The 15,715-nt window shown below is 37.9% G+C and overlaps 1 protein-coding gene across 5 annotated transcripts in view; it reads right to left on the bottom strand.

Annotated features, from left to right (window-relative positions):
- Window positions 1–2,060: 2,060 nt before the first annotated feature.
- Window positions 2,061–15,715, bottom strand: part of LOC139150975 (DNA (cytosine-5)-methyltransferase 3A-like) — a 130,098-nt gene continuing 116,443 nt past the window's right edge. For 4 of the 5 annotated variants that reach the window (XM_070723468.1, XM_070723488.1, XM_070723478.1 and 1 more), the window contains 3 exons: window positions 9,871–9,952; window positions 7,753–7,868; window positions 2,061–3,678 (listed from right to left, as the gene is read on the bottom strand). In XM_070723468.1, the coding sequence (XP_070579569.1) occupies window positions 3,522–3,678; window positions 7,753–7,868; window positions 9,871–9,952 (355 nt within the window). In that variant the 3' untranslated portion in view covers window positions 2,061–3,521. Of the gene's footprint in view, window positions 3,679–7,224; window positions 7,375–7,752; window positions 7,869–9,870; window positions 9,953–15,715 lie in introns of those variants that run through there. The other variant, XM_070723497.1, reaches the window with a different exon arrangement.

Below are 15,715 nucleotides of genomic sequence, written 5' to 3'. Positions count from 1 at the left end.
TAAGTCTTTCTTACAAACTTTACCCTGGGTGTTTTCCACTGTTGGATTTGATTATAGTCACCTTCCCTCAAAGAGGAAAAGCCAGAATCGTTTTTGAAAGAGTCATTAACTGTCGTATTAACTGTGTTTGTGGTGCCAAAACTTACCCATCCTTGGTCAGAGATCTGGATGATTACCTTTTCCGTGTTGGCACATATTTCAAGCTAACACTTGTGCTCATTTTCTCAATGTTAGAAATATTTGTTGTGAAAGGCTGTTTCAAGAGATAAAACGTTTATGTGTTTGTCTTTACTGTTCACTGATTTCATATGTTTTTTGGCACTAGGAACAGTTGCCCAAACGTTTGGTTTTGATAATCATCTTCATTTGCTTTCCTTGAAAAGAATGAAAAGACTACACATACAAAAAACATTGATGTGTGGAGTGTTGAAGTTGTGTCTTTCCATTTTTTCAATCAAATGTTCTAGGCCCTATCCTGAGCGCTGGTAAAAAATCTGCATTATATTTGGATTTGACCTGAAGATTCGGACCAGTAGATTTCCTTCTGGGCCAGTGATATGTTTAAAGTTGCTGGCCTGCTTGGCCAGTACATATTTTGCGCGAGTTTCGCACACTGATGCCAGGTATTGCTGTACACCCCTATGCCAGTGGGATGGTCCATGCCACTGGTACTGCTGCACACCCCTATGGTAGTGGGATATGGTCTATGCCAGGTACTGCTGTACATCCCTAAGGTAGTGGATGGTTTATGCCAGGTACTGCTGCACATCCCTATGGTAGTGGGATATGGTCTATGCCAGGTACTGCTGTACATCCCTAAGGTAGTGGATGGTTTATGCCAGGTACTGCTGCTCTTTCTGCATGTTGATAATTACAGCGCTAATCCTTTCTCTCAGATACACCCCCTGAACAAGTATCCCGTCGGTACCATTACCCGGTCACTTCGCGGAAAGACGTTCCTCACTTTTTTCTCGCTATACCTACACAATATTCAATAGTTGCAGTATTTGATGGATACATTGATTAATAATCTTATGAAGTTTCGGCGCCGTACGTGTTGAACTTGAGCAGAATCATCAGAATTGAAGAAGTGTGTACAATCGTTCATTACTTTCTACTGCACATTTTACAGTGGCTACACAAGAGCTGCATTTCAACATCGCCCTGTCGTCACTATTTTGTAGTCTTTCTACCAAAATTGCTGTTTTAGTACTTGTCGTGTCATCATTAACAGGTTCATATATCAGATTTCAAAACTGACGCAAACTTTTACGCGCCTTTCCCATATGTCGGGAGGGATACTGTAGACCTGTAAACCAGTCACCTAGACTTGCTATACGTTGACACTACAGTGCACTGTTGGCAATAAAGTCCCGACTTCAGTGCTTTTTTCGCCCTGGAAATTCTCATATTCGTAATTTACCGGGGGCATCTGAAATTGCATACTTTTTTATTTCAATTTCTTTTAAAACATTTCCCTTCATGAAAAAAAGGTATCTCTACTAATAAGGAGCCAAATATGTTATAAAAATATGCATGATAACAGAGCTTGTGGAAGTTGCAATGTGACCGGTTACTGGTCCAAATGACCGCATACTGGTCTAGCGCACCCGATTGCTGGGAGATCTCTGTCACTTTGACCTTTGTCTGATTGCCCCTTATATATGATTCTTTGTAATGTCACACCTCCAGTGCCAAAAAAACATGGCGTTGTTCTAGTATCGGAGTTGCCGACGAAGCACGAGTGTAGTTTTTTACAAAAGTGACCAGATACTGGTCCAGGGGGTGTATTAAATTCAAGACAGTTCTGTCCTTATATTTCATACATTTACCTTGTATGATCTACATGTTCAAATGCAGTGTAGCATTTTCTTTCAAATGGTTGATTGAGTGTGTACAAATGTGCTTTCCATCGTCAAAGTAATAACTTTCTTGGAATCCTGTAGCTGTTCTGGTATCCAATTGTGGTTACTTAAGGAAGAGAAGATGTGATTTGTCTGATGAAATCTCTCTAAAATCCCATACTGGAAAATTGAAAACAAAGTGGATGCAAAAGAACATATGTTAACACCAACAAACTTTTAATAACATGAAATTGCAAAATAAGCTGTAGGAAAGGTTTTTGTGTAAATAAACACAGAAATCATATTTTTGTGGTTGAAAAAACACTGACTTCACAAAATCACATTTGGTTACCTGAGATGAATCATCGAAATCTCTGGAAGCTATAAGGCTTTGAACTGAAAATCTTGAATGAAAACTTAGAAATACTTGGAGCAAACCACAAATGAACTACAACATCTGATTCACTGCATGCATATATAATGTATATGACAGTCTATTTACCGATCCAGAGTCGGATTTGGTAATAATCAATTTGAAATTTTCAGTGATCATAGAACAATACAGCTTCAAAAAACCACCACCTTCAGGATTTGTTCTTGAATAAGTAACTTCTCTACTTAAAAAATACCGCAATTATACGGTGTCGCTCAAATTTGATCAGAATTGGTACATATCAAAGATCAACAAGTGTTGTTTCTATCTGTTCAATACACGTTGATGTTATGACAATTTCTGCACAGTACAACCAGAAAGACAACATGAAATATTTAAACCAGAAAGACAAGAATGACAAATTTAAATAAGGTCTGACACTTTAGGTACTGAAGGTCAACTTTAGCAACATGCATAGCAGAGAATCTTTCAACCATGGATGTACAAAAATAGACATCCATGGTTTCAGCAGGTCTGTTAATATGTCACAGTTCATAAACAATGACAGGAAATGACCAATTAGCTGTTTCAGTTACTGCTACCACTCCCAAACATAATAGGTACCCTGCATACAAATAGGTTAAAGGTCAAAATCCTCTTATTCAGATGTGTGGGCTGATTCAGTTACTGCAACCACTCCTGCACATTTGCAGGATTTCCCTTTTTCTTACCTCATTTGCACATTTTTGACACTGACGTGTTCATTTGAACAAATTCACATCTCAACCCCTGCATCTACCTGTACACCAAATACTGAGACAGTAGCTTGGTGGTATGGGAGCCTTTGTGTGTGACGGACATACATCCGCACATACATACCCACATACATACATACATACAGACATACAGACGCCACCGACTCATCATATAAGCTCTTTTTGGTATTTACATATAAAACCAAATATGAGCTAAAAAAAAGGGTCATAGTTTTCACATCAGTAAATACAACATTGGTCATTTTGGATTCATTGATGCTACTGATACTTCATTGTCACATAAGGTAAAGACCTAGGGAACAAAATACAGTTTAAAGCACATACAACGTCTTGTTTTGAACGATGTCATGTAAGACAACGAGCTGTATTTCTGTTGTATCGGAACAATGGTTAGAGAAAAAAGTAACTCAAGCAGTCAACTAAACAAGACATTCTAAAATGACAAACTTTAAGGCTAAAATATCATCCTTCAACAATATCTAGAAGTGATTGTGTTTCCTGAAACTGTATGTCTATTTTTTGCATTTACTAATTGTTCCTGACCATATCATAAGCATAGTACTCCTTCACAGGTTCCAACAGACTCTTGACAATACGCAAACTCCAAGATTCACACAGTTGTGTCTGGATCATCTGTTGTGTCAGTGGACTGACATGAGCGTAGTGTTTGGGAAATCCAAACAATCTGTTTTCAAAATACAGAACATAAATGAATGAGTAACACAATCCTATGCTGAAATTGATGGAAATGGGATATCTCTTATTAGTTGGAGAATTTCTGTCTGACATGAGCCAGAGGATGGTCTGAGGTCTGAGAGACATTATTGCCAAAAAGGATATGTGATACATTAAATATCAGCCAACAGCAACAGGATTACATCTCCATTGTAGGAATTGAAGTGAAAGAAGTTATGTACTCTTTCTAGCTAGAGTGATACTCTGGTTAGAAACAATACATAACTTCTTTCACTTCAATTCACAACTAGTAATTTCTCAAATGAAAACGTTTTGTGCAAAATTAATCAGTATTCTCGGGAAATATGATGTTTTATGTTCAGAGGGTATTTATTAGGTCACTACCCGGTAGTTAGTATCAGTGCATCAGTAAACATTGGAGTGTTTGAAATGTCTCTCACAGACGTGTTCTAGAACATCAGTGTGATGTACATGTAGGCCCCAGAACTTGCTTGACATATATCCCCTCACATAACTTTTGAATAATAGCAGCCATACCTTAATTTTGCCACATTTTGTCGTATTATAATGAGGTTACAAATTGAGAATTCAGGTGTTTGTTAGCAGATGTAAGACCTCTCAGGGGAAAATAAGCATATTTAGAACCAGATATGAACTGAAAATGCTCACGTGTTTCATTATATATTGTAGTTACGTGTAAATTTGAACCTCTGCTACATGTTTGCAACTTCATTGAAAGTGTTATGATCAACATCTGCCACATGTTTGCAACTTCATTTAAAGTGTTATGATCAACATAATGAATTTCACCACAGATTGATTCTAAATCCAAGTATATATCCCCAATCAGGAAAGTTCATTAAAATATGCAAATTAGGAATTGACTGAAATGTTCTCATTAAATATGCAAATTAGTAATTGGCTGAAGTAAAAATGTTAAATGACTTTCAATAATATTTTGTCATAGTATCTTTAATGTACAAAGCAATTCGTCAACTAAGGTTGAGTCAAGACAGATAAATATCCTTAATTAGGAAAGTTCATTAAATTTTCAAATAAGGAATTGGCTAAATAAAAATGCTTAATGACTTTCAATGTTATATCATAGTATCTTTAATGTACATAGCAAGTTTTGTCAAATTTAGTCTAGTCAATACAGATAAATATCCCTAATTAGGAAAATTCATTAAATATGCAAATTAGGAATTGGATTAAGTAAAAAAGTTTAATGACTTTCAATAATGTTGTTTTATAGTATCTTCAATATACGTAGCAAGATTCATCAACTTCGGTCAGTCAATTCAGATATATATCCCTAATTAGTGAAGTTCATTAAATATGTAAATAAGGAGTTGGCTGAATTACAACTGCTTCATGATTTTCAATAATATTATATCATAGTATCTTTAATGTGGATAGCAAGTTTCATCAACTTTGGTCAATTCAAATAAATATCCCTGATTTCAAAAGTTCATTAAATATGCAAATTAAGAGTTTGATGAAGTGAAAATGCTTAATGACTTTCAATAATATTAAATCATAGTATCTTCAATATACATACCAAGTTTTGTCAATTTTGATCAAGTCAAATCAGATATATATCCCTCACTAGGAAAGTTTATATGCTCATGTGTGTCAACATGTGAGCAAAAAACTGTAGTCATCTGGCTTTGCTAAGTGATTATTTCACAACACATGCTAATTTCCCCTTGAAGGGTCTTACAGCTGCCACCCAACACCTTCACTTACCATTTATATGCACTACTTCTTAAGGGGGTGCTGCACCTAACACAGCATATTTTGCTCAAAAATCACGTTTTTGCAAATATTCATTCAATTTTAACTAATTTGTTTATCCAAGATTAAAATGTTGATTGGGTTTCACCTTTTAGCAAGCAAACGTAAGTTGCATGATAAAAAAGTTAATTTATGCAAATGTATGCCAATCACCTGATTTCCTGGCTTCTTTTTTGTCCCAATTTCAAAATTTCCAAAGAATTTAACTCCACTTTGGCAGGGTCAAATTTTCTAAAATGTTCACATTATGTTCTTTTAAATGCTCTGTAAAAAAGCGACTATTTTCTTAAGCAATGTAGTTCTTACATTTTGAATAAGAGGCATTTGAATTTTACTAATCATGATTTTGATCACTTTTTGAGTGTCAGTCTTTCAACCCTTGCCATTTTTGAATGATAGATAACACAAAATAATTTTTTTCCTACATATACTCTTCTTTCAAGTGAAATATTACATTTCAGAAAATAGTGTCCAGTTTTTTACTAAAATTAATGTTTATCATTAATACCAAAATTGAGTTTTTTCTACCCCAAATATACAATGTCATCCACTTCATCCTTCGAGTGAACTACTGCTACCATACTGAACTTTAGAGTCTCTGCTTTTTGAAAATATATACTAGTAGCATGATCCTGAGGGGGTTTCCTTGTCATCTTTGATGAAAAATATCGCTTTGAAAAGAAAACTGTGTTGGCAACATGCAGCTTAAAGCGCAGTGGTCATCGCGCTGCGCCTGCGTGAATTTTTTGTTGATAAACATAAATGTTTGTAAACATAAATCTTCTCAACTTCAATCGGAGTGAGATGGGAGCGGTCCCTCACTTTGTTAACACCGTTGAAAGACTCAACATCATGCAATAGTAAAATATTAAGATCAGAAACGAACTTCAGTGGTGTATTTCTATCTATAAACTCATGTAAGGCTACGAACATTGAGACACTCTGCACATTATGTCGCTGAGTTTACTGCATGCAGTCACAGTGAACAAATGGGTTTGATCGCGCGCGGTCACGCTGGTTGTACACAATGCTATGTACAGCACGGTAAAAATACATCACTAAAATGATCAACATTGTATATATATATGTAGACCAGCAACAAGCACAATGCCTAACACAAAAATTACACTCAAGACCATGATCGGCAAGCCAGAGCTGAGGACACGGGAGATGCTGTTGCTTCAATAAAGGAGAAGGTCACCGCGTTGACGTACACGGATATATGAGAGAATCCGGTCCTACAACCAGCTGCACAACGTACCGGCCCCGCGACAACTTGGCCCACGACCCACTGTTGATCACCATTTCTTACTTCTTCTAGTAATACGTTGCAAGAAATAGTCATATGACAAGAAACAACATACAAAACGAGCGGGTTTTTGCGGCATTTGGTAGGAAAATTGCACGGCTACACATAGGGACGTATTGAGAGATCCTGTGCACGGTCATGGCAGAGGTCCAACGGCTAGCTAGTGTAGGCCTACCGGTGCTACGCAAACTTGGTTGTTGTACCTCCTGAATGCAGGGTAGGTCTGAATCCTCTTTCAAATGAGATAACCCCCACATAACAAGAAGACCTATGAAAGGTCCTTCGCTTGACTTGATACCTGTACTCGGAATTCTTGTTTGCACCCCCCGACAGGGTAAACTTCGCAGTGGAGTTGGATTCTCCACAGCCGAGTGTAGCACGCCATATACCCGGTTCTCTTGACACTGACGTTCATGCAGACCACGGAACAGATGTTTCTTGCTGCAGCGGGCATTGCTCTGCGAGCTGTAGATTTCTGTAGCTTGCGTTTTTGTCAATTGTACTCCTGTTGGGCCTCTTGAAATGAAAGTTCTCGTCCTTGCTAGCGATGTCTAAGACTAGAGCCCGGTCATTGATAGTCTGTTAAGGCATAACACGCGTACGGGTAAGTGTTTAGCTCCATGGCTTGAGCGAGCCCCATTCAACTGATTCAAGAAAATCATGATCAAATGTGATCTCAATCCAGCGTGTAATTACTGTTCAATATTCAGCAGATATTTAACTTAGATTAATTGACCTTTTATTGCATGGTAGATTTGGTAAGTTGGTATGCTTGTGACAAATCAGCCGCCATATCAGCGGCATGTCGCAAACATAATAATCAACCTGTAACCTTATGCGCATTCTCGGATATGTTGTCAACGAGGGGGGACCCCCTCAGGAGCATGCGCAGCGCAACGACCACTGTGCTGTAAATAAAGCAATTTTTGAAATATATGAAATACATGTGCCACTTACCCTTCTAACTCAGTTGACCATAATTCATCATATTTATCACCATATTTCACTGGCAAATCTTTCATTCCAGGTTTCTTTGAAGAAGACATGGTTGTAATTTTCTTGATCTGGGCAAACTGAGAAGTACAGAGTTGTAAGGCTTACACATTCACAAATACCGGCTTGGGGGATCTGACAGTTATGTGGGTAGCTGATCATGAGTGGGGTATTGAATGGTTTGCAGTGGGTATAGATATGTGATCTGTATTTGTTTTTCATTTTCAGATTCAACAGCCTTGGCAGGTATTTCAATAAAAATCTACCAATGGCTGTAATATTAATAACAATTCACCAAATTCTGAAATAATTTTTTAGCATTTTATGACTTTTTATTCAGATAAAAATTAAATGATATGAATGTCATTGATAATGATAAGATGTGAGGGTGAAATAATGATGATATGATGCAAGGGTGATGAGGTGATAATGATATGATGTGAGGGTTATATAGTGGTAATATGATGTGAAGATAATAATGATATGATGTGAAGGTGATATAGTGATAATGATATGATGTGATGTGAGAGTGATATAGTGATAATGATATGATGTGAGGGTGATATAGTGATAATGATATGATGTGAAAGTGTTATATTGATAATGATATGATTTGAAGGTGTTAGTGATAATGATATGATGTGAAGGTGATATAGTGATAATGATATGATGTGAGGATGCTATAGTGATAATGATAAGATGTGAGGGTGATATAGTGACAATGATATGCTGTGAGGGCGATATACCGGTAGTGATAACAATATGATGTGAGGGTAACATGGTGATAATGATAACATGTGAGGGTGATAATGATATGATGTGAAGGTGATATAGTGATAATGATATGATGTGAAAGGGTGATAATGATATGATGTGAAAGTGTTATAATGATATGATGCGAAGGATTGTGTTATAGTGATAATGATATGATGTGAGGGCCAGTGATAATGGTATGATTTGACGGTGTTATAGTGATAATGATATGATGTGAGGGTGATAATGATATGATGTGAAAGTGTTATAGTGATAATGGTATGATGTGAAGGTGTTATAGTGATAATGATATGGAATGTGATATAGTGATAATGATATGATGTGAAAGTGTTATAGTGATAATGATATGATGTGAAAGTGTTATAGTTATAATGATATGATGTGAGGGTGATATAGTGATACTGATATGATGTGAAAGTGTTATAGTGATAATGATATGATGTGAGGTGATAATGATATAATGTGAAAGTGTTATAGTGATAATGATATGATGTGAGGTGATAATGATATAATGTGAAAGTGTTATAGTGATAATGATATAATGTGAAAGTGTTATAGTGATAATGATATAATGTGAAAGTGTTATAGTGATAATGATATGATGTGAAAGTGTTATAGTGATAATGAAATGATGTGAAAGTGTTATAGTTATAATGATATGATGTGAGGGTGATATAGTGATACTGATATGATGTGAAAGTGTTATAGTGATAATGATATAATGTGAAAGTGTTATAGTGATAATGATATAATGTGAAAGTGTTATAGTGATAATGATATGATGTGAAGGTGATAATGATATAATGTGAAAGTGTTATAGTGATAATGATATGATGTGAGGTGATAATGATATAATGTGAAAGTGTTATAGTGATAATGATATAATGTGAAAGTGTTATAGTGATAATGATATAATGTGAAAGTGTTATAGTGATAATGATATGATGTGAAGGTGATAATGATATAATGTGAAAGTGTTATAGTGATAATGATATGATGTGAAGGTGATATAAGTACAAGTCCATCCTCTGATAAAACCATTTCATAAATACTGATCAAAAGACTTGTCTGGTTCTGTTTGTGTAATGTTCAGTTATTATAGGACTGAATTTTATAATTTTTGCTTTTGTTTAGGATGAACAGACAAATACTAAATTACGGAATATGGATAGATGATAGAAGGGTTGAAAGAAGTTGCCAAAATGAGGTGTACTTTCCATAACGGATCAATGAAATACTAGTGTATCAGAGACTGAATGCCAGTGTTGACCATTATTATAAGGAAAATGTCTGAGTCTGTAGACATACCCTTGCTTTTCTGCTTTGTGGTGTGTGACACTTGATGAAATCCTGCAATGTCTGCTGGTACCACAGTTTTTTAAACCCTGATCTGAAAAGTTGAGACATATTAACAACTTACTCAATGATGAAAGTAGCAATGACTGTCACAGTGATGGGATATTTATGGTCTATTAAAAGAAAACAAATGTATTTTCATATCAGGAAAATAAGATCGCCCTATTGGAATACTAACATTTCCTTAGATCTTTCCTGAGTTGATAAGTCTAAGACAGGAATTCAAAACCTGGTGTTCTACATTAACATACACTGAAACTAAATTATTTTACTCAAAAGATATAGAAGATGTAAGTATACATATTAAAACTCTGATGACATGCTAGGAGAATAATAAATATCAGGCTATGATGATTAATATGTTTTTTTTTTATTTTTAAAAAGATGGTAAAAAACACACCGAAAGAGTTGGAGCCAATAATTATGGATGCCTTCTATCCTGACAATAGTCTAAGATTCATATAGATATGGTATATTCATATTTTTATTTTATATAAACAAAGAAATACTTAGTTATATTTATTATTAGCTACTATTATTATACTTTATTACTTTATCTTTATTGAAGAAAAATTTGAACTTATTTTTGTATCACACTTTTATTGCCACAAATTGATGTAAATCCTTTATTTACAAACAAGCAAAAAATATTATTGATATTATTATTATTATTATTATAGAGATGAAATATTAAATATACACTTATCATTCTTTCACAAACCATTCACAACAACCCTTGACAAACTTTGCACTAGAAGCACTAAGCAGAGCTTTAAGTCTAAAAGGAAAACAACCAGACTTCTGGCCAAAGATGATTTAATTTTCAAAATCACACACACAGTAAAATACTACTCAGTACTCCATTTAACATCAACAATGAGGCAATGACTGAAAACTCGTATGCTGTCTCTGGTAACCTGTTTTGAGGGGTCAAAGGTGACAGTGCTTGAAGGCACTACATTCAAGTTGGTTTTCCTGAAAAACCCAAAGAAGGCAATTAAGAAACAACTCCATAATGCAGCATGCACAGGTTTATCAAAGTCTATAAAAATCGTGCAAACTGGAAAAGTATGGCTGGTGTAATACGAAGCTTCTGTTTTGGAAGGCAAGAAAGTTCCTTCTTTAGAGCATGTAGTGAAAGAGAAACAACAAAATCTGACAGTGGCTCTACATCGTACCCATTATAAAGTGCAAAGCGTTTCAGGCTCGCTTTAAAATTCAACAAAGTACCGTAAGCTGTAACTTTATTGGATAGAAACTCGAAAAACATGCAAATAACAAGTGGATCAAAAGGTAAGAGTGGGAGGTGGAAATAAAGGCAAAATAGCATAATATATGATGTGATGTGGCTTCTGAAATTAAGACAAGTCCCGGTCGCATATAGGCCGACTTGTGACGTAATTGTCCATGCTGTCTCTCTTTGGGACAGATGACAATAATGGAGATGCAGTGAGCAGTATACATAGTGGGTTTGTGTGAAAAGGACCTAGTGTTCCTCCACAAGTTACTTTGTTAAATAAAGCCTTATCTATGTGTTGCCAGTTGTCGAGTGCAGATTTGTGGTTTCTGCCATAAGCCTGAGGTAATTGTTCCCTTTCATAACCAACCGGCCAGCCAAATTCAAGAAAATCACAAAGTGAAGTGTCCTTGTAGTCGTGAAGCTTAGCCCTCCACGTGCAAATGTTAAGCTTTGTAGGTACCGGAATGTGAAGTCCTGTGTAATTGTACGTATCCTGATTTACAGATAGCCTCATGCAGTCCTATCAAGTATTAGACATCATGTGATGACTGCGGTGGCCAATTCAGTCCTGTTGGATCTAGCCAGACACAGTTTATGGCCTTCTTGTCAAGCTTAATGACGGATGAAGGTGCTGAGTTTAGGCCACTATGCATGGCGTTGCTACAGTCTATATATGTGCAGTGACTGTCTGAAAGCAGGTCCACTAGAGAAATGCCCCTGAGAGGCTAGGCGGAACCTAAGCTTGGCATTCTAACCAAGGCAGAAGTTGGGTTCTCAGAGCGAGCAGAAATATGGCTAATTTGCGAAACAACAGCGTGATCGCCGGGAATAATGTCATCCGTATGTGTGCTAATAGTGTCGCTAGAATCCAATACTTGAGAGGAAATGTCATGAGGATAGCCTTGTGATTGTGTCAGTGTGCATACAATGATTACTTACTGTCCTTCTTACTGTCCGGCTTTGTTTTCCCAGTTGGCGTTTTCCCTGACTGTTCGCGAATTCTACATCGTACCCATTATAAAGTGCAAAGCGTTTCAGGCTCGCTTTAAAATTCAACAAAGTACCGTAAGCTGTAACTTTATTGGATAGAAACTCGAAAAACATGCACATAACAAGTGGATCAAAAGGTAAGAGTGGGAGGTGGAAATAAAGGCAAAATAGCATAATATATGATGTGATGTGGCTTCTGAAATTAAGACAAGTCCCGGTCGCATAGGCCGACTTGTGACGTAATTGTCCATGCTGTCTCTCTTTGGGACAGATGACAATAATGGAGATGCAGTGAGCAGTATACATAGTGGGTTTGTGTGAAAAGGACCTAGTGTTCCTCCACAAGTTACTTTGTTAAATAAAGCCTTATCTATGTGTTGCCAGTTGTCGAGTGCAGATTTGTGGTTTCTGCCATAAGCCTGAGGTAATTGTTCCCTTTCATAACCAACCGGCCAGCCAAATTCAAGAAAATCACAAAGTGAAGTGTCCTAATGCTTGTAGTCGTGAAGCTTAGCCCTCCATGTGCAAATGTTAAGCTTTGTAGGTACCGGAATGTGAAGTCCTGTGTAATTGTACGTATCCTGATTTACAGATAGCCTCATGCAGTCCTATCAAGTATTAGACATCATGTGATGACTGCGGTGGCCAATTCAGTCCTGTTGGATCTAGCCAGACACAGTTTATGGCCTTCTTGTCAAGCTTAATGACGGATGAAGGTGCTGAGTTTAGGCCACTATGCATGGCGTTGCTACTGTCTATAGATGTGCAGTGACTGTCTGAAAGCAGGTCCACTAGCGAAATGCCCCTGAGAGGCGGAACCTAAGCTTGGCATTCTAACCAAGGCAGAAGTTGGGTTCTCAGAGCGAGCAGAAATATGGCTAATTTGCGAAACAACAGCGTGATTGCCGGGAATAATGTCATCCGTATGCGTGCTAATAGTGTCGCTAGAATCCAATACTTGAGAGGAAATGTCATGAGGATAGCCTTGTGATTGTGTCAGTGTGCATACAATGATTACTTACCGTCCTTCTTACTGTTCGGCTTTGTTTTCCCAGTTGGCGTTTTCCCTGACTGTTCGCGAAATTGACATTTGATGATAGGATGCGAAGCGTACAGGACTTTGTTTATACAGTTCAGGCAGGCATGTAACTTCCGACATTTCTTTCCGTTCGCGGGGTCATCGTAAGGGCACTCATTTTTCCAGTTCCAACTGAAACACAAGAAGTTAAACTCTCCGCTTGTCTTTGATTTATCTGCTCCCTGATCAGTAGACTGGTTTTCTCTGCTTGCTCTCTACGACAGACTTTGAAAGCCCAGTACACTAAACCGTTGAAGTCGCCGTCCCAATTTGCATGATCAATTTCTATTTTGTGCAATACCTTGGCGCGAAACTCGCGTGTACTTTCCCATCCAGATAGAATCTTGTAATTTACCAAATCTTTCAAATGATGGAGTCTATTTGTTCCCGTTCCATTTCTGATATCAGCGGTGGCGCATGTGTCAGGATCATTAAGTAACCGCGGCCAGGAACCTGTCGAACGTCAACTGATGGTAATCGGCTGACTGTGTGGCAGGTAAGACTTCAACCATTACGCCATGAGGCCAGTGTCGGTCTGACCATGTGATCATGGGGTTTGCTAAAAATACCGGACTTTCTCTTATCGGCTGGTGCTTTAGATGATGCTTCTTGATCGGTGAAAGGTAGCCAATCTCGCAAATAATCTTCTGCCTGTTCTCTTAAATGCTGGTCCCCTTGAACAGTGTCCATGTTTGCGACGTAGGAAAAATTTCTTTGACGCTGCTGAGTAGAGTTGGCACGTGGTGCCCTCATCATTTGGCTACAACGCAGCCACCGAGAGGTCTGCATGGGCGGGAGTTGCTTGAGCTGCCTCTAAACGTCGGATTTCTTTGTCTGCCTCTCTGATGCTATCATACACTGTTTTCGGGCTTCGTCACCTTTCTCCTGGCACCAGGCATGTTGAAATATGGTTGCTGCTCGAAATGATGTAAGTTGAAACGAGAAGCACTACACAACTTGTGAATGCTAGCCTAACTGGCGACTGCAGGGGTTACCCGGATGTATATTGCAGAGCGCCCTCAGGCAACATTCGAATCATATGTAATTAACAGTTTTTAACAGGGGTCAAAAACAGTGAAATCCTTGTACCAAGTTTGAATGAAATCACTCCAGGCGTCTCTGAGATATCTGCGTGAACAAACAGACGGACGGACGGACGCACGGACGGACGCACGGACATGACCAAACCTATTAGTCCCCTGGACGGTGTCCGTGGGGACTAAAAACCGGGTTTGTATACATATTCTGCAATCACAAGAACAGACATCAGAATTTAAACAGACCGTCAGAATTTTGCAGTTTAGAGCTAACAAAAATTCACACTCTCAGGACACATATGAAAGACACAATTCAATGAAAATGATCTACACACATCCCCTCATTTGCACGTTTTGACAATAGCGTTTCCCGAATGTGTTTATAAATGGTGAATCTAATTTCTAAAAAATGATTACTTAAATCTCCTGTATGTATGTTTCTAATACAAGGTTTAACCTATTTTGAATTCACAGTAGATATCATACATGTAGTAGAATCTGAATCTGGCGCTTATCGCTTAGGCCATAATGCCGACGTCGCGTCGCAGTTCGCATGTTTCGAGCTCGCCTTGAACTTAAGTTGAAAAACCTCCCGGAGTCAACAAATCTTTTTTCAGTAATTTTGTTCCAATCGTTGATTGTGCTATCTCTTGCTTTGTGCATCGATCTTTGACACTCTCAACAAACTGCAAGCTTACTATAGTATTGTATTATGATGTATTTACAACGCCTGGCCTGAGGGGTCATTATGGTCTCGTCTCGACTCGTCTCGGTCCGGGTTTTGGGACTCGCCCCTAAATGTGCGAAGTTTATGCAGCCTGCTGTTGAATATTTATTAAACTACGGCCGCCGCTCTCCACGTAATAAGTATAGTGGTCATGGCAACACCTTCAAACAGTCCCCAGTCTGTCCCCAGTCTGTCAAGGAATAGACAATTAACTGATTTACCATACCAGGTAGGTAAATAACGGGAACGTCATCTCCGTTACAGAAACTTTCATGGGCCTGGCTTTGCTTTGTCTTCAGGACAATTCCAAGTTCTCCCGAACACTTTCTCACTTCCTCGCTAACAAGCATGGTTGACTTTCCTTTTTTATACGAGTACAGCTGGACAGATTTATTGCGTCACACTGTCAACATCATATGTGGGTAATTACAATGTTTTGTCTGCCTGTTGTTGACATTACGGGAAATAGGCAGAATCATATGCTAATGTTCGATCATGCACTCTGCTGGCTGCATGAGCGTGACATAGACCTCAAAACTACCACTAAATTTCATGACGAAATCTAATTGGTCGCAACAAAATTCTGTTACTGGTCAGGAATGCTACAGATCGCGTCAAGTCCAGTTGTGTGAGGGGGGAGCGTATAGAGCGCCCTCGAGCAATGATTTTTCAGTCTAGCATATGTCCAGATCTTAGTTGTTGACAAGACCCCCTGGCCAATGCAC

Source organism: Ptychodera flava, chromosome 2 (assembly GCF_041260155.1).
Source record: "Ptychodera flava strain L36383 chromosome 2, AS_Pfla_20210202, whole genome shotgun sequence".
NCBI lineage: Eukaryota > Metazoa > Hemichordata > Enteropneusta > Ptychoderidae > Ptychodera > Ptychodera flava.
This window is presented reverse-complemented; position numbering and strand designations above follow the sequence as displayed.